Here is a 26,297-nt window from a genome sequence, read left to right as displayed (position 1 = left end):
GAATAGAGCCCAGTGGAAGGCAGTCCACACCCTACTTCCCAGCCTGGCAGGGTTTTCAGAGTGGGGTCTCTCATCGGGTGGGCCTGGAGGGAAGGAGTGTCCTGAGGGGAGAAGAGGAGAGAGTGGTCAGTGAAGGCTTCCGGGCGTTGGGGAACGTTGGGGAACTTGTCCGCAGTAACGCACGGTCCTAGAAGGCGTCACGCAGTGGACGCCTGTCAGAGGTGGCACTGTGTTTATGGTGCCCTGCCTTAAAATTAATCAACTCGATAGTTTATAGACTGACTGAAAGCATTCAACCCCGGTCAGAAATCCAATTTAAAGTTTCCTTTTTATTTCTGAAGAGAATGTGGAGTCCAGGCTAAACCAGCTCCCCAAAGCAGTGTTCTTTACTGTGCACAATAAATCACCAGCTTTCCATCCCATCAGTAAACTAAAAAGTAGGCGGAAGATAATGCAGTGTTCTCAGGAGAGCCAAGACTCTTGTGAACGTACATTCTTATCTTCTGTAAAAGTTTATGACTTTTTTTGGCTGTTGTTGGTCTTGAAAGGATAGTGTCTTCTACTTAACACAGGAGAGTTGGGGATGTTCTCCTCGTATTTATCCTGATGAAATCTAATATACGCATTGGCTGAATAGTGACTGTGGTGGTTGGCGAGTCCTACTGAGGATGAGCAAAAATGAACAGAGCCATAGAGAGCAGCAAAGCAAACATCACGCTTCCTTAATGCAGCTTTATTTGACACTGTGGTTAAATATGAAGTGATTTTGCTTTGAACAGTCTTTCTTCCCTCCTCTCCCATCCCCGTTCCACCTGCCACAATAGGAAGCATCCTAGACACAGTGGAGAATAAAATGATCCTCATTAGATGGGTTTTGCCTGACCCAAATCGTCTTTGGCTTTTACATATTAAATGTTATTGCACAATTCTCTTTCCATATCACAGGGAGATGCTAAGAGTCTCCTCCTTTTTCTTGTTCTCTTTAAGAACAGCTAAGCGCTAAAGGCAGAAGCACTCAGTACTGTTGAGTTGCTGAATCAGGTTCTGTGAGAGAGAGCCTGAGAACAGCCATGCACGCCGCCACTGTTCCCGGTCCAGTCCCCTGGGGGAGAGATGGGGTAGGGGGCGCTTTTCTTTCCCCCAACCTGGATATCAAGAAGCTGTTGAAATGGCAGGGTGTTTTCCATTCTGCTTAGTGGAGATGTTCCTCTTATTAAGGAAGCCTCCTCTAAACCTGTCAGTCAGAATGGCAGGAGTTCACCAAAGACCTCTCAAGGGCAATGAACTTCACAGTAGGGTTGAGACTACTAAGGTCAGCATTTGAACATGGTAGATGGTGCGAGCTAGACCTTTAACTCTACCCAACCGCCAGCCCTCCCTAAGCCTCTCCACAGGCACTGGGTTCTTCTCTGCATGTAGACAAAAGCTTTGAATTTCAATTACGCTATTTCTACCCATAGGTATCCCATGGACATTGCAGCGTACACAGTATTGTACAAAACCTTGCATCCAATTGAAATAAAATCAATGGGCAATTTTACAGTGGTTAGATTTATCTTAAAAGGAGAGCTGGCATAACTGGAAATAAAGACCACTGACTAACGCTTTTGATGATTACAAACAATTGTTGCATTTTGTAGGATTATGAACTAGATTACCCATAATGCCCTCCCTGACATAAGATTTTATGTAGAAGGAAAGATCATATGGTGATATAGGATGTGTTTACTGCATCTTCAAAAGATTTCTTTCAAAGGTGATTTTAAAAAGACATCCTAAATTTTACAAAGTTTCCGCTAGCTTCTCACATGTTACATGCAGAGAGAGCGGAGTGAATACCATTCAGTGTCTGTATTTAAAGGTGTATGTATCATTTTATGCAAAATGAAGTTTTCCTAAATGGAGGAATTATTTTAAATGCCATGGTTTCTCCTTCAGGGAACTTACTTTTGTTATTGATCAAATACTGGAGGAAGAATTAGTTCTTTTCAGCTACATCTAGAATCCCTGCCCCATTCTGCCACCCTTGATAACAGTTTCTGCCTTTTGAAAATATAAATGTAAATATTACCTGAGATAATATGGGCTGAAATATGATGAGAAGTGTCGTTGGGTCAGAGCACGAAGACTGCTACACTCTGTAGCAGCACTTGGGTTCAAGGTGGATGTGTACTTCACTCCCACCCTGGACCAAGGGTACCACTGCCTCTGGCTTTCTTCACTTGATCTTCACCTGCTCCCTGTGTACGTCATAAAGGACAGCCATCAGTCCCTCCAGTGTTTTCTGTTGCCTCTGAAAACGAGTGTGTCCTTGTCTTTCTTTAACATTGATAGATTTAGGGCAGAGCTGAGTAGAAGTTGGGAGAGTCTTGGAGAGTAAGGTGATATTCATGGATTGCCACTGGTGGATTTGAGGAAGAAAAAAAGGTGTGACTGGAAATCACTCTAGAGGTCTAAACAACTATTCAGAGAAGGACTAGATTGTTTTCAAGCATGTGCTAGAGTGGGGGAAAAAAAATCCAGACTAGGGGTCAGGAGGCATGCAATCTAGTTCTGGTTCACTCATGAGTTAGATGTGTCCTTATTGAGAAGTATTAGTTCTGGACATAGATTCCTGGAATAGTCATGGTTTGCTAAATTCTGCCACAGAAATAGACAAACCTCCAAATTGCAGTTGCTTACCAAAAAAAAAAAAAAAAAAAAAAAGAGTTGACCTCTCATTCATGTTACACATCACCTGCAGTTGCTCATCCCCTGCAGCTGTGCGCTCCCTGCATCTTCTCCAATGAGGGGTCCAGACCTGAAGGATGAGCCCCATGTGGGACATGCAGTGGAGAGAAAAGAAAAGAGCAATGGTAGAGCCACACAGTGTATTTTAAAGCCTCTCCTCACATTCCATTGGTCAAAGAAAGTCACATGACCAAGCCTGCCTGGAGAGGACAGGAAGTATACTTCTTGGAGGAAGGCACCAAGGAGAAGCCCTGATAAGACAGACCCAGTGGAGAGGGGCAACCCAGTGCCTGGAAGCTGCAAGTACTGGTCAGTGATTCATAAAGACCTTTCCAGCTCCAAAATGGCAAAATCCAATTTATGAGTTAGAAATAGCAGTAATTCTTTTGGATGTAGAAATATTTCACCAAGAGATAAGAGACTGGTTAAAGGATGACCCAGTCCAAGAATGGGCTGAACTGCTGCGGGCATAAGTAGTTTACACAAGCATAGAGAGGATTTATATTTAAATTCCTTCAGTTATTTCTAAAGCAAGTCCTCATCCTTTGGAAATTTTTGTTTGATGTTTTGAAGAATACATAAATAACAGTCCTTTACATATGTGTAGTAATTTACAGCTGGCCAAGAAATTTTGCATATATCTAGTCCTCTCTCGTCTCTCCCTCTTATGACCAAATTGACCATGTTTATTTACTCTGTATTCCCTAGATTGTGCCCAGAACAGTGCCTAGCAAGCAGTAAGCAGTCAGTAATTTGCTGGGGGGTGGGGTGGGGTGGGGCAGAACTCCCTTTGTAGGGAGGCTGGTGGAGCTGGTTATGGCTCTAGAGAAATATGTCCTATCCCCAAGCAGAATGCTTAACGGTTGCAGAAATGACCAGACAGAAAATCAGAAAAGCTTCTCTTTGAGTAGACGCAGTTATTTTATCTAATGTATCTGTTGCCTTTTTTTTTTTTACATTACATTTCTTACATTACATCAAGTTTTCTATGTATCAGGCGCTTTTCCAACAGCTCTCCATATAGTGAGCTATTTAATCCTCAGAACAACCCTTTGAGATAGGAATTCCTATTATCTCCATTTTCAGATAAGAATACTGAGGCCCAGAGAAACTTAGTAATTGGTGCAAGGACTCTAACCAGTAAGTGGTGGAGTTGGGATTGAATCCACTGTTGGACTCCGGAATTTGTACAAGATGGTTTCCAAGGTATTAATATAGCTAGAAAGATAATACATGGGAAAGACTGTCCTTGTTTCAGAAAGAATGCAATAAACGTCCACCGGGGCCAGTTAGTTTCACATGAGTTATCTAGTTTAGTCCTCAACTAACCCTGTTGGCGTGGGGGTGGCGGGTAGGTTGTTTGCCCATTTTACAGATCAGGAATCTGAAGTTTAGAGAGCTGACCTTGCCCAAGGTCACACAGTCAGTGTTCCATGTACAATTAGATTCTGAGTGTTCTGTCTCCACTTTTTTTTTTAAAGTGCTTTCACACAGATTATCAAATCTCTTCTACCAATCAAAAATGTTGCAATCCTTATTCAGCAAGGTGGACAGCAAAGGAGTTTCTCAACCTCCCTGCTCCTCATTTAAAGACATGTGGTTTGCTTTTATTTTGTTTGCTCTTAGAGATACTCTGATGAAAGCCGTAAGCCATCCGTGCCCATTTGTATTCTAGCATCTTTATGGTCCCTGCTGGCTTTAGGCATAGCTTTTAGTAATCTCACCAAATCAATGCCTGCTGACCAGCCTCAGGGGTCATCATAAAATACTTAAGGGATTCTCATCTATTGAATCTGCTCATCAGGCATTCAAACTCGTCTTTGAAGAAGAAAGGTAATTTTGCATCCTGCTGAGGAATGAGATAGAACTAAATTGTATTTGAGTGGAGAATGCTATTATCATTTTAGGAGTTTGATTACCAAAAATAAGGACTATCTCCTAATCCTAAGATTGCCCTGGAAGATTATCAACGTTCCGAAAAGTTTTTCTTCAAACCAGCAGGATTGAATTTCTTGTCTTGAATTTTTCCCTCTATTCTCTTCTCTCAGAATAGCTATCTTTTGTTTATGATTTATTTTCTAGGAACTCCATTATGTTGCTTAAAATCACTGAATTCAAGACGATAAAATCTTTTTTTCTTTTTTTTTTTTTTTCATGCACAAAGATGTATGTGAGCAGGAGCAAGAGAGATGTGGCTGTATTAATCACCAACTCCCGACAAGTGGATGCAACACAGTAGACAGTATGTCCAGAGATCTGTGCTCCAGGCATCAGATCTGCTGGTGATGCAGACGCTTTACCTTTGGGAAGCTTCATTTCCTCACGAGTAGGGAAAGGATGGTGAGATGGAAAACTCTCTGAGAGCAGTGATGACACTTTTTTCATTTCTGTATCTGCAGCAACTTGAATCATGTAGTCACGAATAATAGAAGTCCATAAATACCTGTTGAATGAATAATTAAATACCCTACCAAGGAAAAAAAAAAAAAAGGAAAAGAAAAAGCCAAGCCTGGCATACAAGATTCTTTGGTTTGTCCTGTTGCTTTTTCAGCCTCATCGCCAGGCTGGTACTTGGGGCACATAGCACACTCTCAGGCCAAGACCATGCCCCTCTCTGGCTCTGTACACGCTCTCTTTTCCACCTGCCTACTCCGCTGACTGGCAGGAGCCCTGATCATCATCCAAGGGGCAACTCTGGGGCCACTTCTTCTGAACAGCCCTCCTAGCTGTTCTTAAATCATTCCTTCCTCTGAAGGCCCGCAGAACTTTGCCTACAACCATATAGAGCATTTGTTTCTGTAGATCTTGTATTATTCATTTATTCATTTCACGGATATTTATCAACACTCAGCTGCGTAACAGCCAGTGTGCGAGGGCTTTACGTGGATCACCTCATTTGATCCTCGCGGTAACCCAGTGTCTATTCGTTCTCTCATTGCACCAGTGTTTATTGAAAGCGTGTTCGTTCACAGACCCCGTTGTAAATGCTGGAGGCTGAGCAGTGAGAAAGTTAGAAACATCCCACCCTCCAGGGCTTTTATTCTAATGGAGAGACACAGACTTAAGTACAGAAATAAGTGAACAAGATAATTTCATGTAATGATAAGCCATTAAGAAAATAAAAGTTGCTGATGTGAGAGGGAATGACGAGAGTGGGGGATTAGAGTTAATCTAGATGGTAAATTCCTCAAGGACAACAGTACATCCTCTCCATCTCTGCATTACCCAGTCCCCAGTACAGTGAGTTACAGACTCTGGCTGTTCAAAACTCTTAGTCTGATAGAGAATAGTGCTTTGAACCTAGTGATCTGTAAGGTTCCTTCCAGCTCTAAAATGGTGCCGCTGAGAGTAAGAAGTTGGTATAAGCTTTAAGTGGGAGACATGAAGTATGCCTAGAAAAGTCCATATGCAGCTAATCCTTGGGCCTGGGCAACAACACAGTCAGCTCTGACTTTTCCCAATCCAGGGAGGGAGAGGCAACAGTTTACCCAGCCCCTGGAGTACTTTCCCTTTGACTTTGGAATGCATTGTAATTTCTTTTGGCAGCAAAAAATATCTTTGTAATTATATTTGGCTTAGATGAATGCGGCAGTGAATTCTTAAAGTACACAGCCTGTGGTAATGCAAAAAAAATATATATATATATGTGTGGTGTGTATATATATATATGTTGCGGGAAGCAAAGGAGAGTCAATGTAAGATTAAAATCCTGCTGTGCAAAGTCTAGCCTTTTCACTCACTAAAATGCTAAGGAATATTGCTAACATAATGATGGGCCAAATAAAAAACTGATGATAACCAAAAGTAAAAAGGAATCGTAAAAGCCCACGAACACGAAATGATAGGATTCAAATCGCAGTCTCTCACTTAAGCATCATTTATCCTATGCGGAATGATTTTCCTGTCCAGTAGGAGATGGCTGAGTTGCTTACTCAGGAGCGACCATGAAGGGATATGGGCTGAGCCTCACATGTGTTCCTAGGGGGTCTGTTTCTCTGACCTTAACCAGAGTCTGGCCACGGTCTTGAGGTTTCCTCCGGGTGAACCTTTACCAGCCTTAAGAGTGAAACCCACGCCCTGCGTATTTGGCACTCGGCTCCAGACAGCTCGGCTCATGGCCGCAGACGACAAGCCTGCTTCTGAGGTCCGAAACCTGCAGATGAGTTGTGTTGATTAGTTGTTCAGTTGAGTGGGAAGTGGAAAGAGGAACTTCAAGGTCAGGGCTGTGCTCGTCTCACCTTGTGTGACGTGTGATCTGCAGAGGAATGGGTATTCCACTTCCGTTTCAGACTTTACAGTAACCCCACACAGTTTAACCACCTAAATGAGTGTGGAAACCCCCTTACAGTCAGGTCGAGAAAAAGGCTGTCCTTTGAATGGACTGTTAATTCCTATATGTAGTTTTATAATATTAACATGTCTATTAAATACTGTACAATCCCTGTAGTACTGAATGGTAATTATACTGGGTTTCAGCTCTGATGCACGCGTACTGGAGGAGGGTTAGGGCTGTCGACTGAAATAAATGCGCAGCCTAAAAGTTGAGAGTTATGTTTTATTTGGCGGGAGGACTCGACCTCGGATGACAGCCTCTCAGATGGCTCTGAGGGACTGCTCCGAAGAGGTCGGGGAGGAGCTAGGATATATAGGAGCTTTACGACAAAGACCAGGTAGTTGGAACAATAAAAGATTACTTGTTAACTAAAGAAAACCAGGCATCTCAAGCTAAAGAATTTAGCCCTTTTCTATGTGTGGGAGGAAGCAAACATTTGGGCTCATTGAATTCATCCCTTGACAAGCACCTAGCTACCTAGGGCCAGTGTCCTGCCCTTTCTTATTCTGAGTCCCCTCAGGGTGCACCACTGTGAGTGGCTGCAGAGGCCGGGCTGCAGGTCTGTCCCCACTGGGGGGTGGTGGCAGCTGCTGGTGACTTGATGGCTTCAGCGTTCTGTGTTTACTGATGTGGTTTGCAGTATTTTTCTTTCACAGGATAAGGATGAATATGGACAGGGAAAATGTGTCACCAACAACACAGAGTCCACCCCTCCAGGCAATATTTATATTTTTGGAAAGAATGGACGGTTTTCTAGATGCGCTTTGCCCACTTGCCCAGTTCTCTTACGCAATCTCTTTGCACACCTGTCACTTGCTGAGTCACATTTCACGAGTACTTTATTTTCTTCGTCGTAAAAGCTGAGTTGACTATTGGCCTTTAAATGATATTTTCTCCCTAAAGTCAAACCCTAGAAGTTTTAATGAGCAATGCAATATTTTGAGTTCAGAGAGGAAATTATTTTAGCTAAGGGATTTTGGCTACGTGACCTTAATCATAGTGTTTCTCATTCCCTTTTCCTCTAATATTTGTTTTAAAATATAATAAAGTATAGAATAGCATATAACTTCTGGTCAAAAGGAGGATAATCCATTTATCTAACGCCACAGTTCAGGGAGGTTTAGCTGTCCTTAGGGGTGTGAACTTCAGCAGAGTCATCCAATCAAAGGGAAATGGTTGAATTTTGAGTATGACATCATTTCCTCAACAACAAAAAAACAGAAACAAAGAGTGCTTGCTATGCGCCAAGCATTGTGCTGCGTGCAAGGAAGTGAAAATATGAATACCTCAGGTCAATATTTCTCCTTTTTATTTCAAACTTGTAATTTTCCTAAGATGGCAAAGTAATTTCCTCAGCCGTCCATTTTAGCTTGGAAGTGTAAACAGTCTTTTAAGATTAGCTTAGCAATATCAAGAGTACCATCTTTAATAATCTTCTGGCTCCTGATGAGCCAAACCAAATGTTCTCTTTGAAATGCGCTTAAGGAATGTATGAAAACTTGTACTTAGCACAAATCAAGGGTCTTTGTGTATCTGATAAAAGGATTCTTTATAAATGAAAGCGGGAAGAGTTCAGCAGAGATGAAAGGGTTTGAAGAGTCAGCGTCAAGGTCAGGTGTCTGTAAAGCCTCCTAAAAACCAGGCGCCCTTCCAGGGACGGGCTGCTTAAGCATCGTGTCTCCCTGCTTCCTCACCTCTTAAAACCGCAGAAATGACGACTGGGGTAATGTATAGAAAGGCATAGTGCCGGTCACATAATCTCTGCTCCATAAAAAGGAGCTGTTACTACAAAACAATTAATCATAGAGTTTTCTTTTTTTTTTTATTTTTTTAATTGAAATGTAGTCAGTTACAGTGTGTCAATTCCTGGTGCACAGCATAAAGTCCCAGTCATGTGTGTGTGTGTATATATATGTATAATATATAATATATATAAATGTAATCTTTGCTTATCCTATTGAGAACAACTTCCCAGACTAAGTTCTTTCTGAAGAAATCAGAAACTAACAAGTATAAAAAGTTTATCTCATATCATAAGAAGAAAAATGAACTTCTAAAAAATATCTTGACATTATCATCAGGAATACATGGGTGATAAGTTGATAAATCCTAGAAGTTCTAAATTACAATACTGTGTGTCCTTTATTGTCAATAATGATAAATGAAAAAGTGGTAAAATTAACTCTTAAATCAGTGGAAATCTGCAAGTATGTTTTATCTATGACAGATGTTCGTTATTAAAGATTTATTTATTTTATTAAAATTATATTTCCAACAATAGATGGCTCATGCCCATGGCTTCTTATAGCTCTAAGAATCTATGTTATTAAATTTCACAGGCAGATTCTCTAACTTTGAAAGATGCTCCTTGATTCTTATTAATTATTGATCCTTGAAATCTTTATACCCTTATATTAAATATTGTTGCCAATAAAAGCTGGCCTCCAGCCAAGGCTTTTCCCAGATTACTTGTAAAAGAGCTAGTCTAATGATGAGCATGTAATGAAATATAACTTGTAAAGGTTTGGTTGGATCACAGAGTTTTATCGAACCTAAGAGTTTTCCATTTTTGCTTTATTCTATTCTTCCTATAGACTTGAGGGCATCGATGTACCATTATTTCCACATACACTTGGACTGCATGCCAGAAATTTAAGTACTAGAGCATCAAAAGTATTTGTTCTAACGGATCTCACCCATAGAGTGATTCTCGGGCACAGGACTCCAAGTTTAGCGTTATGTGAATTTCTCTCAATGGGTCATGAACTGAGCAGAGTATCATAAAATGAAGAATTCACTAAAGGGATAACTGTTGTAGTGTATTTGCTCGTTACTGTTTTATGAAACCTGACAAATCCCCCTGGGCTTCGTTTGCATTCCAAAAGAAACACCACTCAGCATTAACTCCATCAGGAAGCACAGATACAATTAAGAGGGAGAGGTTGCTTTTTGTTTTTTGTTTTTTTGCCTCTGTGGAATGAACAGCAAATAGCAAACAGAAGAAAAATTTTCAAAATTAGGGAAATGTCTCTTCAGAGTTTCCCCAAATAAGTCATCCTTGAGAAGTTAAAGATTGTTTTGGTTGAAAGCCCTTTAAAAACTCCAAGAAACTGCATATGTTTTGTTTTAAGAGACAGTGGAATAGATCCCTCTGAGCAGTGACCCATTCCTGGTTCATCTGCTCACAAACAGCATAATCACCCAGGATAAAATGAGCAGCCGTCCTCCAGGAGATCCAGGACCAAGTGGTACAACTGGTCATCCCCCGTGTTTGGAATACTGGCCTGGCAACACGATTTCAAAAGACAAGTGTCTCCAGCTCCACCATCAAGGGACAGGAGAGGGACCCTTGTGAACATCGGGTGCAGGCATTCAGTGAATAAATGCGGGCAAGCTTGCCTCGGTGGAGGAACGAGTAAGTTATTCACTTAGTAGCTTGTGATATGCCACCTGGCCTCTGGGATGGGCTCAAGGTCACTGATGGCAAGGATTCGTTATCTGCACATATCCTTTCTGAAAATGGAAATTCCCATTTATATCGTAGCTTTTAGTGTTACAGCAACCTGAATCCCATCGAGAGGCCAAGCGACACTCGGAGAGTTGGAGAACTCAGGTTTATTACGCCAGTGGGCCCAGAGGACTTAACACTCCAAGCTCTGGATCCCATCTGTAGGTTTACACAGGCTTTTATAGGGTTTTAGATTTTGATTATGTTTGTGCCATATGCAAATGAGGTGTCAGAAATGGACCAATCAGGAGTGAGCTTTTGGGAACCAATGGAATTTTAGGGGTAAGTTTCATTTTTCTAGAAGCAAGCCGTTTTACAGAAGTGCAAAAGCGGGAAGGCAGTGGCCCTGCCTGGGAGGTCTTGCTGGTCCCTTTGTGGGTTTTCCCCTTCATTAGTAGAGGAGATTATTGTCAAGAATATTCATTACCTATAGTGCTGTTTTATCCCCAGCTATATTTGCTTTCAGCCTGTGAATAAATTGTCCTCAAACAGAGCCAGACAAATGCCTGTCTGAGCCTGAGCAGGATAGCTGACTGCAGATTTCTGTAGCTGTTTTTAAAGACATCACAAGTTGGTGGTGCATTAGCCATGTTTTAGGCGGAGCCAAATGTGATCATTCTAGAACAATTCTTTATTGTTCCATCTTCGTACAATTCTCTATTTAGTAACTGGTGAGAAACATTTCTATAAGAAGGCTTTATTTCCCACCACGGAATACAGGAGTGCCACCACTGGATCTAATAAGGTAACATTACAAGTCTTTAGGGTAAGAGATCACACCCCCTCACCCCGAATCCAGTTTTTTCTTTTCCATTGTTGTTTCAGTCCTGGTTCAGTCAGATATGTCTGTATGTTTTTCTAGCAAAATTGTGTTATATGGAACATACACTTTTTAATCTTTTGATTTATAAGCATTTATGTTATTTTAAGGATGCTGTTTTATCTGTTAAGTATGTTCGCTAGTTTGTCATTATGCTTTCAATTCTGTTTCTGGTATTTTTTGGATTCACACGGTGGTTTTGAATGTGAGGGGTATCCATTTTTGTTTTATGACTTTAGCGTTCATGCTTAGAAATATCTCTTGCACACTACAATTATATAAATATTTGTATTTTTATGCAGTGCTGTAAGATTTTTTTACGTAACTCTCCTAATCTATGACACTTTTCTCATACAAAATGCCAAATAATGAATTTCACTGCCAAAATACAATTATGAACTATTTTAATGTGAGGCCATAAGCTGAGAGTAAGTTATTGTAATTTATAATGAAATGCATGAATTCTTATTAGATTAAGGCAATGCAGATTAAGATGCCTGTAATTATAGAATAATTTGGTGAGTTGGGAAGAGCATGTGACTAAGAGGTACACAATAGCTCATTGGATTCTAGTCCTGACTCCAGTAATAATTGGTTTGGGGATGATGGGAATTCATTTGACTGAGCTTCGGTTTGCTCCTTTCTCTAGGGAGGGCATTGGACCCCTGGATGACCTCAGGAAGGTACTCTGGGCACCAAAGGACCAAGACTCTCTACATGGACTAAGGGAACAAAATAGCCAAAATACCAGCTCCTTTCTTCTAAAATGCAACATATTGCATTTCAGGGGCCAGAGCTCAGGAAAACAAGGGCTGAAATTGTGCGGACTTCTTTGAGCTAACAGTTATCTCCCCTCAGAAGAATGGGACATGGCTTTTAAAGCACTTACCTGAGTTTGCTGTAACAAAGAACAGAAATGCATTTTTGTAAACTGGACTGCTTTGATACATTGTAAATGATTGCTCACTGTTCTAAGTGATGCTAAGGACGCTGCTCTGCTAAGAGTACCCATCAAAGAGGAGTTTGTTTTTCATGAGCCTGGAGCTTGAAAAAACTAGCAGTCTAGCCAGAATGATATTAACAATATGTAACAAACATGACACAGGCACCAACTGCTCAGAAAGGACTCGAGCTACAAACTACAGATCTGCTGCAACTTATGATAAGGTTGGGTCCCAATTAACCCATCATAAGTTGAAAATATCTCAAGTTGAAAGTGCCTTTAATACACCTCACCTACCAAACAGCGTAGCTCAGCCTAACCTACCTTAAACATGCCCAGAACACTGACATTAGCCGACAATAGGGCAAAATCATCTAGCACAAAGCTTATTTTATAATAAAGTGTCAAATATCTCCTGTAATTTATTGAGTACTGTACTGAAAGTAAAAAACCGGAATGGCAGTAGTGTATCGGCTGTTTACCCTCGTGATTCCGTGACTGACTGGAGAGAGTATCACACTGCATGTAGCTAGCCCTGGAAAAGATCAAAAGTCAGCGTTTGAAGTGCAGTTTTTACTGAATGCGTTATCACTTTCGCACCATCATAAGGTCAAACCATCTTAAGTTGGAGACCATCTGTATTGCTTTGCTTTTATTGGGGGGGGGCGGGTAGCAGCTAAACATCATGCCTGAATGAACACTGAGAACCAGAGAAATTGGAAAGTGTGCCAAAACTAGCTAGGAACTTGGGACAGAACAGAGAAGAATAAACAAGGTCCCTGCCATCCTAGAGCATGCTTTCTCGTTGGGGAAAGACATAATCAACAATGAAACGAGTATAAAATAATTTCAGATAATCATAACTGCTTTAAAGAAAATTGAGCAGGTTAAGTGGATAGAGTGACCAAGAGTGGCAGTATTTTCAGTGGAGTGTTCCAAGAAGGTTCTCCAAGATTTGATACTTGAACAGAGAACTAGATGTTGCAGAACCAGTCACTGAAGACTTGGAGAAAGGGCATCTGAGCCAGCAACAAATTTAGACCCAAGAGGAGAAGCAGCTTGGGGTGTTGTTTGAAAGACTGTACGAAGGCTAGTGTAGCGGGGTGGGGGGGGGTGGATAGTGAGAAACCTAGAACATCAAATCAGAGATGGACACCAGGAGATGAGGCAGGCCGTGGTCAGCTCTTATAAAACCAGATCCCGAGTGCAGTGGAAAGCTGCTGGAGTATTTTAAGCAGAGGACAGAAGTGGTTTGATTTATAGTTTAAAAAGATACTAATGAAATCGAATTGAGAGCCCAGAAATAAATCCGTGCAAATAGGTCAACTAATATTTGACAGTGGAACCAAGAATACTCAATGGAGAAAAGAGTCTTTTCAATAAATGGTGTTGGGAAAACTAGATATTGAAATGCAAAAGAATGAAATCGAACCCCTCTCTTACACTACTCATGAGAAACTAACTTGCAATTGATTAAAGATTTAAATGTTAAGCCCTGAAACCGTAAAACTCCTAGAAGAGAACATAGGGAGAATGCTCCTTGACATTGGTCTTAGCACTGATTTTTTTTAACATGATACCAAAAGCAAAGGCAGTAAGTGCAAAAAGTAAGCAGCAGCCAGACTATATCAAACTAAAAAGCTTCTGCACAGCAAAGAAATCATCAACAGAGGGGGAGGGTAGAGCTCAAGCGGTAGAGTGCATGCTTAGCATGCATGAGGTCCTGGGCTCAATCCCCAGCACCTCCTCTAAAAATAAATAAATAGGCAAACCTAATTACCTCCCCCCACCAAAAAAAAAAAAAAGAAAGAAAGAAAGAAAAAATCAACAGAATGAAGTGACAACCTATAGAATGGGAGAAAGTATTTCCAAACTACATATCTGATGAGAAGTTAACATCAGAACTGTATAAAGAACTCATATAATTCAATACCAAAAAAACCCCAAATAATATGAGTTAAAAATGAGCAGAGCCTGGGAGAGGGACTGGGCATGGGAGGCCGGAGGTGGCGGACAGGGTGAGGTATCAAAAAAACAAAAATGAACAGAGGACCCAAATAAACATTTTTCCAAAAGCATATAAATGGTCAACAGGTACATGAAAAGATGCTAACCATCACTGATCATCAGGGAAATGCAAATCAAAACCATAATGACAGGCTTGTGGTTGCCAGGAGGGAGCGAGGTGGGAAGGGATAAACTGGGAGTTCAAGATTGGCAGATACTGACTGGTATCTATAAAATAGATTTTAAAATATTGTGCTGTATAACATAGGGAAATATATTCGATATCTTGTAGTAGCTTACAGTGAAGAAGAACATGGAAATGAATATATGTATGTTCATGTATGACTGAAGCACTGTGCTGTGCACCAGAAATTGACACCACATTGTAAACTGGCTGTACTTCAATTTAAAAAAAATCCATAATGAGATGTCACCTTGCACTTGCCGGAATGGCTGTTATCAAAAAGACAAGAGATAATTAGTATTGTTGAGACTGTGGAAAAAAGGAAACCCTAATGCACTTTTGGTGGGAATGTAAGTTGATGCAACCACTATTAAATTTAAATACAACTAGCATATGATCCAGCAATCTCGTTTCTGGATATGTATTCGAAGGGAATGAAATCACTATATTGAAGAGCTCGCTGCAGCCCCATGTTAGTTGCATTCTTCACAATAGCCAAGACACCTGCTTAATTTATGTGTTTCCATTTTGAACTCCTTAAGGGCAGAGATAGTTTCTTATTTCCTTATGAGTCTACCCTCAGCTTAGAATTCATCACAGTAGATGGAATGAATGAGTAAACTGAAAATTCTATCATCTGAGGATGCTTGTGTCTTATTATCTTACCTGATATATGCCCTCCCACCAACAGACTCTTCAAGACATCGAGAAGCCACTGGCTTTCTACCTGTTCATCAATTTACAAAGACACATAAAAGCCACCATTAATTTGTCTGCACATATCCTTCTGCTGTGAGAATTCAGCGTCTTTTTCATGTATATTCTGTCTTGCAGAGTGCAGGGGCCACATATTCTCTTTCTTTCCTATCTTCCGCGAGGCTGAGATTAGGAAATGGTGTCCAGCCAGTTATTAATAGATGTTCACTCCTTGAAACCCACATTTGCCTCAGTTCCCTCTGGTAAACAACTAAAACGTTCTTCAGCGTAGACAGTTATATGTAAACCAGTCTCATCGTGAGCAATTGACAAATGCATTTCCAGCTTCTCAAAATGTTAATGAAATTTAGACCTGATCCTTAGCCCTCATTCAGTAAGGGTACTTGGGGAAATAAGCTGTCAGATTTAAGTGGCTGATTGTTTCTCAGCAACATCTTAATACACCTCCTTACTCCCTGGTCAGGCTGGAAGCAATTAACCAAGGTGATTTGTTTCAGCAGGGTCAAGAAAGCACGTGGGACTTGTGGACGTGGTAGAATCCGCTCTCCTTTTCCATTATGTTTTTAAAACTTAGACTGATGCTAGAGTATCGTGAAAGGCACAGACAAATCGGGAAGAAGTTTTGCCTTTCTCCGAGGTCCATTGCTATCACAGATCCTTTAAGGCTTCTCTGAGATAACTAACTTCCTCAAGTCTGCTCTTTACTTCCTTTCCTCGAGTGGGTAGTCCTTTGTCCCTCCCACAGCCATCTTCTTCCTCACATTTCTTCAAAGAATCAGGCTTAGCACCTTGTTAGTTAATTTATCTTTGAAAAGATCACTGATACTGTAAGTTAGTTCAGCAGGCAGGATTGAACATGACGCAAAATGTAGTTCAAACCAAATAAACGTCAGTACTGATAATAATTACTATTTCTCTTTAAGTGGTTCATTAAGTGCTAGCTACAGTTACAGAATTAATACATTCAGTTTTCAAAACAACCCTGTAATTTAAGCATCCCAAACCAGCCTTTTACAGAAGAAGAGAAGGATTGGAGAAGTTAAGTAGATTTCCTGAGTTCACACAGCCAGTAGATGGCTGAAGTTAAAATCTGAACTCCTGTCTGCACATTTTCTCGTTTCACTGGTGTTTGTAGTAAGCGTGAATGCAGTTGCCCATGGCTTGAATGACAGGGGTTCTTGAGGAGAGGTGCTTAAGACAGATGGTGACCTGTTTAGCAGGAAGGCAGCCCATATTCGTGTTGTCACTTAGTTGGAAGAAGATTCAGATGACTGAGATGAAACTGTGCATGTAATACATTGAACAGAGGTTGGCCTGGCTCACATGGATGTTTCTTTGCCTTCTAGGAAGATTTCCAACCCGCAGCAGCCTCAGAGACCAACTGGGAGTCGGTCACAAGCTCTATCTCAGTAAGTAATTTATTTTTCTGTTGCCTGCAAAAACAACTGAAGTAGTAGCTAAGGTCAACCCTGGGATGACTTCGGCTGCGTTAAGTATCTATGGCTTGACCCGAAGCCAGATCTCAAACGTTGACGTGTTCTTCCATTTCATTTAGGGTACAGTAGGCTATGTCAGATGTCTTTTTCCCTTCTCTTTCGGAACAGTTTCCAGGAAATGTCAGTACCCATTTTAGGAACACGAGATAGACAATGACTTAAGCATTTATCAGTTTCAAAGCAGAACATTCCAACTAAAGGATTGTCCAGACATATCAAATATATGAAACTGATCCAGGGCCCAAGCTCAAGGGGGGAATTTTGAAATAGTTTTTTTTTTTTTTAATATTCCAGGAGAAGCTTTTAACCTTTGCATTTTCAAAGATCTTTTCAGACGTGAAAAATCCCAATGTTTATGGTAAGATAGCTTAAGTGCAAGCCAGGCTTGTGTTCTATTTGACTGGGAAATAAAACATAATTCACCCTGAAACCGGAGAATGGTTTCATGCCCCAATTTTTTCCTCCAAATTTAGTCATTTCTCAGTATTCTGTCTGCTTATCTGCTTTGTACGGAAGGGCAGACTTTGTTCTCACCAATCCTACGTGTAGCGCTTATGTAGCAATAAAATGCAAGATAGTAAGTGCAGTTGTTTATTAAAAGATTAAGAGCGTGGAGATTGTCCATGGTTCTAAAGTGGGTTAGTGAGGCTGAGTCAGGGTTAATATTTTTTTTTTCCAAAAGTTATATTCTATCTTTTGTTCTCTGGGGGATTTTTTTAAAAATTCCCTCAGATGCCAGGGATTTCCCCAGCGATGGAGTCTGTGACTATTTGGTTCCTCCGATGTGGTTGCTGGACTAAAACAAGATCCAATCAAGGGATCAGTGAAGTCTCTAATGGTGATATTGAGTGTTTTGTTTGATTTCTGACAGTCAAGAATGCACGCTCTGAACCTCACTAAGTGTAAGCAGGTGAAAATTAAATTAAAGCAGGTGATGCTGGGGAGCCAGGGGGCTGGGGCAGGTCGCGGTCTGAGACTGACAATTCCAGGTGGATGCAGCTTTTGCCTGCAGGACCTAGTGCGCTGTTTTATCAAGATGCTGGGGGAGAACAGGTTCTTGCCTCACACAGGAAAGAATTCAAGAGCAAGGCATGGTAAAGTGAAAGCAAGTTTATTTAGAGAGATACAAACTCCATGGACAGAGTGCGGTCTGTCTCACTCAAAAGAGAAAATGGCTTAGGAGACACACTCTCCATAGGCAGATTGAGGGCCATCTCAGAAAGTTGAGAGGGAGAGAAGCTGAGAGGTGGGATGTTTAAAGTAAAAATAAATACACATTCCATAGACAGAGTGTGGGCCGTCTCAGAAAGTGAGAGAGTGAGAGGGACCACGAGGTGCAGGGTTGCTAGGTTTTATGGGCTCGGTAATTTCATATGCTAATGGGTAGGAGGGTTATTCCAGCTACTCTGGGGAAGAGGCGAGGATTTCCAGGAAATGCCCCTAGCCCACCTACTTTTTCACCTTTTATGGTCAGCCTGGGAACTGTCGTGGCACCTGTGGGAGCACCATGAGGCTCAAGGTCAACTGGAAGTCAAACCTCCCGCCATCTTGGTTCTAACCAGTGTGTCCTGTCCTCAGTGGCTGTGTCATTCCTTCACTGGTTGTGCCCTGCCCCTTTCCTCCCACTTCATAGAGACCCTCTGGCTTCTCAAGTATCTTACACATAATAGTGCAGGGTTATCTAATCATCCCCGCCCCAAAGGGGGAAATTACAAGCTTAACTAATTCAGGATAATCCGGGTCTTCTTAAGGAGGACTGTCCCATCCATTTGAAGTACCTCCTGAAGCTCAATCACTAAGTCCGCATCCGTTGACATCTCCTCTGGGTTGCGTTACAAGTCCAGGTTCTGTTGAGTCCTCTAGGAAGACCAGGGAGACCTCACTTCTTTTCTCAGCATTCTGATTTTCAAGAACCTTCTGGAGTAGGAGCAAGGGTCTTTGGACCTACCATTTACTTCTGTATCAATCATTCTTTGTTTCTGTTGAAACCAGTTTACAGTTTTCGGACTATTTTTTACAATTTGTTGTCATTTTAAAGTAATTCACTTGGCTTTAAAATTGGTTTTTATAAACACATAACAAAAGCTGAATGAGATCGAATTTACAAACCAATGGGAAGAGGCACACCCAACTAGTCTTCCTCTCAAAAATAGTTTTTAAATAGCTGCCGCAGAAACAAAAGTGTTCCTGTGGGTTTATTAAGTCCCCTAATCACTTACAAGTATTTTCTTAACAATCATTAGTGTTTCAAGTCAAAACTTGAAAAACGAGCTCACACACAAAGACACTTCTACATTTTACCTATGGTTTGGGTTTGCCCTTCAGACTAACATTACAAGAGATTAGATTTACGCCTCCCATTCAGGGGCTGAGATCCCCTCCACAGCTTTCTCTTGAAGTGGTATCTGGATTCACACTACACTGTTGGGGCTGTTAGGACCAACCCCAGGAAACACCTTGCCAGGAGTTCCTCAGAGCCATTGTAAGAAGCTTTTGCTTGTGTTTGAATGGTTTGAGTGATGCCCCTGCTTTTGTTTCAAAACAAAAGGGAAGAATTTTAATTTCAAAGCTTTTTTTAATATACTACAATGTGTCTAACTTCGGCCAGCTCATTTTGATTGTTTTTTTTTTTTTTTTGGATCTTAGACCCACATTATTGTGATACAGGGCAAATTGTAAATCATCTGGCAAATATGGGCCAGGTGGAATTTAGACCAGACAATGCAAAGTTGACTAGGAATGTAGAATTTTGGTACTGAATCATAAATTCATCCATCTCTAGCGGACAATGCCAAGAGGGATGTGAAAGACAGAAGTGGTGGCTTCAAACAGGATTCAGCTTCCATTAGCCACACACACACACACACAGTCCTAGATTAAAGAGTTGACCTGATTCCTTCACCAATCTACCTCATAGCTCACACCCTGCTCCCCAAATCCCATCTTCCTCTTATTCCCTTTCCCCCACAGGGCATGTTTGAAATCTCCTAAATTACCCCAATCATAGGTTATGCTTTTATAAAAACCTCTTAGTTTTGCTAACGAGGGAGTATTCCTCTGAGAGCAAGTGATCTTTTGGGGTCCTTTGGTTAAAAAGAGAAAGCGTTACGTGAGAGTGAAAAAAAACATGCACTTTGCTGTCTGGGACTCCAAAACACATATGCATGGTATTTCTCTGTAGGATACTGTGGCTAAGTTTCAGGAATGCAAGCTTTCATTAATTTCCATTTTTCCAGTAGTGATTTGAGATATTTGCCCTTGGGGGATATTATTTGTTTGGCAGTTTCTTTAAAGACATTTAGAAATAGAGAGACTATGTGCTCTCTATTTCCCTGTTAATGGGTCATGAATTTTTACAGAGATGTTTGACTCATGGCTCATTTACCTCTAGATTATACAAGGGTTAGTGAAGTAAGTGCTTGGAAATTTACGTGGGGATGTATTCCATGGCAAAATACATAATCCCTTCCAGACGTTCAGTGACGTTACATTCCCCATGTAAACAGTATTCCTGGGAATGTTTTAATGGCAACTGGGAGCCCTAGCAAACTACAGCACTTAAAACATCTGGGTGCACACACACACACACACACACACACACACACACACACGTGAATCTTCTGAACTCTTAAGAGAGCCAGTTTCATTTCATGGCTAATTATCCTTGTTGACAGTTAATATTAACTGGTTAAAACCAAACTGTACCAAGATGTCTCCAGGGGAAATTCAAACACTGCTCACAGAACCTCTACAATGCTAGGTGAGCTATAAAGAGGAGACATGGAAGCTAAACCTGGGAGAATAAGATGGATTATTCAAAACTTGCATAGAAGGAGTTCAGAATTTGAATGCTCACCATTATTTGTTGATACAGATATGGATGATTTGGGACCTTGAACCAAGAGATTGGATGACTTATTCTGATATTTCCATTTAACTGGTAACTTATTTTAATGATTCTGATTCAAATGATTTGGAAGTTTTATGATCTGCCTGGTTTTGATTTGCAAAAGAGTGAATGACTATGATTTACCAATTAATTGTTCTTAATAGCAACATGGCAAGACTATGCCTTAGCATGAGATGTACATACATGATGTCTTATAATCAGAAGTCTGATTGTGTCTCTTCCATGTAGTTGTGTGACTGTTATGTTTCATAGTAATGGACTTCTTCTCAGTACACTGAGCTGTATGTCACTCTTAGGGGGTATCCTATCACTCTCCATCAGTAACGGACCCCACTCTCACCGCGGATGCTCTGGACAAAACAGTTGCAGAATTTGATACTGTGGAAGATCTGCTCAAGCACTTCAATCCAGAATCATGGCAAGAAGACCTTGAGAATCTGTATTTGGACACTCCTCATTATCGAGGCAGGTCATATCATGACAGAAAGTCAAAAGGTAAGAAACAGCCTTGGAGGTTCTTCATAAGCAGATAAGTATTAATAGCAATAAGTAAGGATTTGCAATGCACCATACTGAATTCATTTAAATCAGGTGATTACTGTCAGTCCAGTGTCACGTATCTTTCTCATGACACCTTCAAATGAAGTTCAGTGTTTTGCCCAAAATGAGTTGTTTGTTTGGGACTAAGAAAGGTTTGATTTAGTCAAAGATCAGTCATAGTTTGGAACTAGAGAAGACCTTATAAAACTATCTGGCCCAACTTTGTGCTTGTTGGCAAATAAGGCATTGTTTGTCCCACCAGAAACAGTGGAGAAACCAAAGTCAGGGGAGGTAAATAATTTGCCAAAGGCTGTGTGGCAATGGAGAGGAAATGGGAACCACGGTCTCTTGCCTCCAATGGCAGTGCATGTGTAATAGTCTGCTGTGCCGCCATGTTGGATAGGAATGTTGAATTAGCCCAGGGCTCAGTCAGTGTTGGCAGGAGGCGCTCCTGGTAAAACAATGGTCAAAATGCTGGAGGATTTCCACTTTACTCATTCAGTGTCCATTCTGAAATGTAGTATGAGGTGTGTGTTTGGTGCCCTTGACGATTCATAGGATGGAAATATTCCAAGGAAGAAACAAAGAAGGTCTGGGGTATTTTGGACATGTGTGAGGCCATGCTTTCAATTGGAAGGTTCAGGAAAGCAAAATGAGGGAAAAAGAAAGAAATATTCTGGCAGAGTTAAAATACCATGCGTTAAAACAATAATACTTAAACTCTTAAAAAAATAAATGTCCTAGTACTGCATCTGAGTGGTATGATCTTAGGATGTGAATGTTTATTTGAAAAATCAATAAGGCAACAGAGATACAAAATGGCACAATAGAACAGTTGGACTTAGTTCATATTTTTAGGACTTAAGACATATTTTTAGTTCACATTTTTAGGACCCCAAAAACAGAATATATATTCTTTTCAAGGGCACATGGCATATTCTCTAGGATAGACCACATACTCGGACACAAAAGAAAACGTCAGCAAATTTAAGAGGACAGAAATTATTTCAAACATCTTTTCTGACCACAATGGCACGAAACTAGAAATCAACCAAAAAAAAAAAAAAAAAAAGAGAGAGAGAGAGAAAAAAACTTCATGGAGACTACACAATATGCTACTGAATGTTTATTTGAATGTTTAACCCAAATTAGTAGGGAAATAAATTGTAGTTACCGCTTACTGAATAAAACTGTAATTTCTAGTCTGTTATGTCCTTGCTGCTTTGTTAAAATTTTCTGTAAGTTTTGTCAGCCAGGTTTTCATCATAGATGTAAAGTTGTTGAGAACAATACATTCTGTTTCTGATACTTTGTGATATCGGGGGTGCTTTCAGGAACTGGGAATCTGGGGCCTTTTATAGACAATGTTTGTGTTGGTAAGCACGACCTATTAGAACGTGTAGGCTGAAATGACCAATTAGTCGACTCCTGCCTGGGTCTGTCGCTTATGGCTTAGGTCATGGTCATACATACTTAAAGTGCACATCTAAGTGGGGACAACAAAGTCCCCGGTGGCCCTAATGTTACGGACATATGCCATGTTTAGATCAGTGTAACTCAGATTTCCCCAGAGCTCAGATTAGATTCAACTCAAAGAAGAAACTGCTTTTCTGTAAGGCGTTGCTGTCCTTGGATCTTGACTAGATCAACCTGAAGAAAGGTAGCATACTCCCAATGTTTTGAAAAGCCCTAGAAAAAAATATTAAAAATAGTGTTGGACACGTGATAAAATCTGAGTCTGTCTTCAGGTATCTTAACCACTCTAGCTATTTGCAGGACCACCCTTTCTTGACCCCTACTTTTTGAAATAATAAAATTTAAAAATCACCTCAATCTATTACTTATTTTTCCCCCAGAAATTATGTTGAGTTGGAGGCGTCTGTCTGGGTTCAAGTCCTAACCTTGCCACTTACGAGTTTGTGATTTTTTTTCAGTAAGTCACTGATGACTCGTAAGCCTCAGTTTCCTCCTTGGCAACGTGTGTGTGGTAACACCTACTTCCAGGAATTGTCGGTGGTGCCATCAGAGGCATCTGGCATATAGCACTTGTTCAAGAAATGTTAGCTGGCTAACGTGAGAATTCGGAAATGTATTTGCATCACTTCCTTGGGGAGTCTTTCTTGTCCTTGTCATCTCCCTGTGAAGACTACCATTCTGCGTAAGGTTTGGAGTTCCTACGATGTCACAGCTTTTATATGTCCATGGCTTTCATTGTTGTGTCTTTGTGGTTTCTCTAAGGGAATATGAGATCCTAGGATCTAAGGGTTTCAACTCTGGCTGAATATTAAATTGCCTGGCAAGCTTTATGAAAAAAAAACCAAAAAACTATGGGTGCCTAGTCCTGTCCCAGCCACACTGACTCGGATTCTCTGAGGGCGAGGCTGGAGTATTGGTGTTATCTTGTGGCTCCTGGGACATTGAGACCGATCCTGAAGAGGCAGCCAGGGTTGAGAGCCATTGTTTTAGAGACCATTCACCCTATATCTCTAGCACTTGGCACAGACTCTGACACATGTTAGATGCTCAACTGATGTTTGTGGAACTAAAGATACCAATAATTCAGAATCAGCATATTTCTAAAGTATCTAGACGAAGAAGTGTAGCTTTATTAAGAGTGCCTTTGGTTACTGAAATGACCTCGCAAGAGCGTTCAAGGTGACATTCTACTTATTTGCGACAAAGTAAATATTTCTCTCCCCGTGGGCTTAGGTCCCATTTCTTAATCTCTTGTTTACAATGGCCCTGGGGCAGATCTGGACCCTTTCGTTTAGCACTGGCCAGCCACCACTTTCTCTGCGCTGTATAAATGTGCTGACTTAATTGCTTCTCATTCCGCTGACGCTGACCCACCTGCCTGCGTCACAAAAAGCAAAGGAAGGCAGGTTTCATATTTCAGCTGTTGTTTTCAGCTTTTAGAACTTAAAAATACAAATTCATGGTTTGTTATCCTGATGTGTAAGAAAGGGGGAAGTGAATAAAAGTGAAAACTGAAAACTGATTATAGTTGATGGAGGTCCACTAGGTATCAAATAAAAAATCTGAACTTTTAGAATCCCTAAAAAGGTGCTTGACCGTCAGTATAATAATTTCTTAATGACGTTATGCAGAAACAGACTTGGCATTTGTGAATATCTGTTGAGCATCCATTGTTCTGTTTACCCAAACTGATCAAAAGTAGCATTTTTCATGAGACTAAAGAGCGAAATTCTAAGATGGCCCTTGAATGTGAATATATAAATCACGTTAGAGTTTATAAACTCTAAAATAAAACACAATAAAACACAAACACACTGGATGGAGAATTTACATAGTGAAGTCGGAAACATTTTGTGCTTTGCTTCTGCTGCTTATTTGAAGGGAGATTACGTGACAGTGAGTTTTTAGTTCTCTTTAAGAAGAGACTTGGAAATGGGAAACAGTAAAAGTTTAGGGAGCAGGGGGAGAGAAAAGAGACAGATAACACTGCCAAGTATTGAAGCCAGAACTTCAGTGTGTGAGGTCCACTTTTTTTTTCAAATTCACGAGTTATAGATAAGCGCAAACTTGTCTGCAAAAGCTTCTGGCCTGAAGATAATATAACAAGTTAAAATATCCAACTTCCAGTTTCCTAGGGGGTAAGGAGGAAAGGGTAGCATGGATAATTGAAATCTGCTGATAACTGCGGTTCTAAAACCCAATTTTTGCCAGTCATTTCAACCTCATGCCTTCAACCTCAAAGCTGCCCAAAAGTTTAAAAAAAGAAGTCATTTCAAATTGAAGTTGCATTTACTTCTTTTGATGAACTTGCTAATGACATAGCAAATTTACACACAATTAGATGAAAAGTTATATGGGTGTTCTGCAAACTCTTTAATTACCCCCCTGAACCATTGCATGACCACTGTAGTTCAACTGAGCAATAGTATGATTCCTTTAAAACACAATGCTTTGAACTTAGGGACAATGTGTATTTATTCAAGTATATAGCATGGAATCTGACATCTCTAAGTTAAGAAATGACCAGCCTTAAACACCCCTATACTGGACATTCATTGAGAGGTGGTTTATGGAAATTAACAACGGAAGTTAGATGCATTCTTTTACTTATTCTGGAAGAACTTGACTTTCCCACGTTAATAGAGTTTGCCATTGAAAAACCAACACAAAATAACAAGAGGGAAGCCAGTTTCACAGTTTGTGTTGTGACTCAAATATGAATATAATTGTTGATGCACTCCAACTTAATAGTTTTGAACTGCCATAATGCTTATACAAATTTTTTTTTCCAAAAGAGTTGCTATTTTTTGATGCACAGGCCAAAACTGATATGCACTTCAAAGTGAATAATTTAATATTGAGTGAAGCCAACCTATTGATATTAAATTGATTCCAAATGACAGGGTTTGATATGTATGATTTTCACAGACTGTAAATGGTTGGATGTTGTAACTCTGGGACAATTACCAACCCATTTCCCAGGATATAATATCAATTCTGTGACTTCTTACATAACATTATTTAGCTATAAGATCTAAAATACTTGACTCACTAATTTGAGAACTGTAAGTAAATAACTGGCATACGAAGGGAGGACTAAACGAAATAAGTATGTTTCATATCAAAACGTTTGAATTGGTTCTGAATTCTCTTAGACCCAAATACCTTTTATTTTTTAATTGGTCATGTATTGCTGTTTCTCTGCCATGCCATTGCATACAAACTAGAAAGAGACAAATATGATTTAGAATGTAGGAAATAATTTCAGAGTGTACCGGGACATGAACGTATTTTAGGAATGAGCTGAAGTCACCATAAATTGAATGCTTGTAACTTCTCTCTCTGCTTACTTGATATCTGGGTAAGAATTTGCAAAAGGCCCTTGGCTGACGCTAATGATCAATCAGAAAAGTCAGTCTTAAAAGGTCGTCCTTCTGTAACTGTCTGTAAATTACGCAAACAGAGGCACTGGGGACATTAAATCAAAACAGATGTGCTTTTCTGATTTCTAATGTTGCACAAAGGTTAGCTTCTTCATTTCCTAAACCATGTGGCATGTACCAAGTCAGAGCTTTCTTTATCAACATTAAAATTGCTTACCATAAATTTGATAGAAATAGAGCAAGTGAAAGA

General features: G+C 40.4%; 1 protein-coding gene across 2 annotated transcripts in view; it reads left to right on the top strand.

Moving 5' to 3' along the window:
- The window catches only part of PDGFD (platelet derived growth factor D), a 222,971-nt gene that overhangs the window by 176,637 nt on the left and 20,037 nt on the right, over nucleotides 1–26,297 (top strand). For both annotated transcript variants that reach the window (XM_064492855.1, XM_064492854.1), the window contains exons 4-5: nucleotides 16,589–16,651; nucleotides 20,945–21,143. In XM_064492855.1, the coding sequence (XP_064348925.1) occupies nucleotides 16,589–16,651; nucleotides 20,945–21,143 (262 nt within the window). The remainder of the gene's footprint in view (nucleotides 1–16,588; nucleotides 16,652–20,944; nucleotides 21,144–26,297) is intronic.

Source organism: Camelus dromedarius, chromosome 12, assembly GCF_036321535.1.
Source record: "Camelus dromedarius isolate mCamDro1 chromosome 12, mCamDro1.pat, whole genome shotgun sequence".
NCBI classification, from domain to species: Eukaryota; Metazoa; Chordata; class Mammalia; order Artiodactyla; family Camelidae; genus Camelus; species Camelus dromedarius.
Note: the sequence above shows the minus strand (reverse complement) of the source record. Positions and strands in the feature narration are given on the sequence as shown.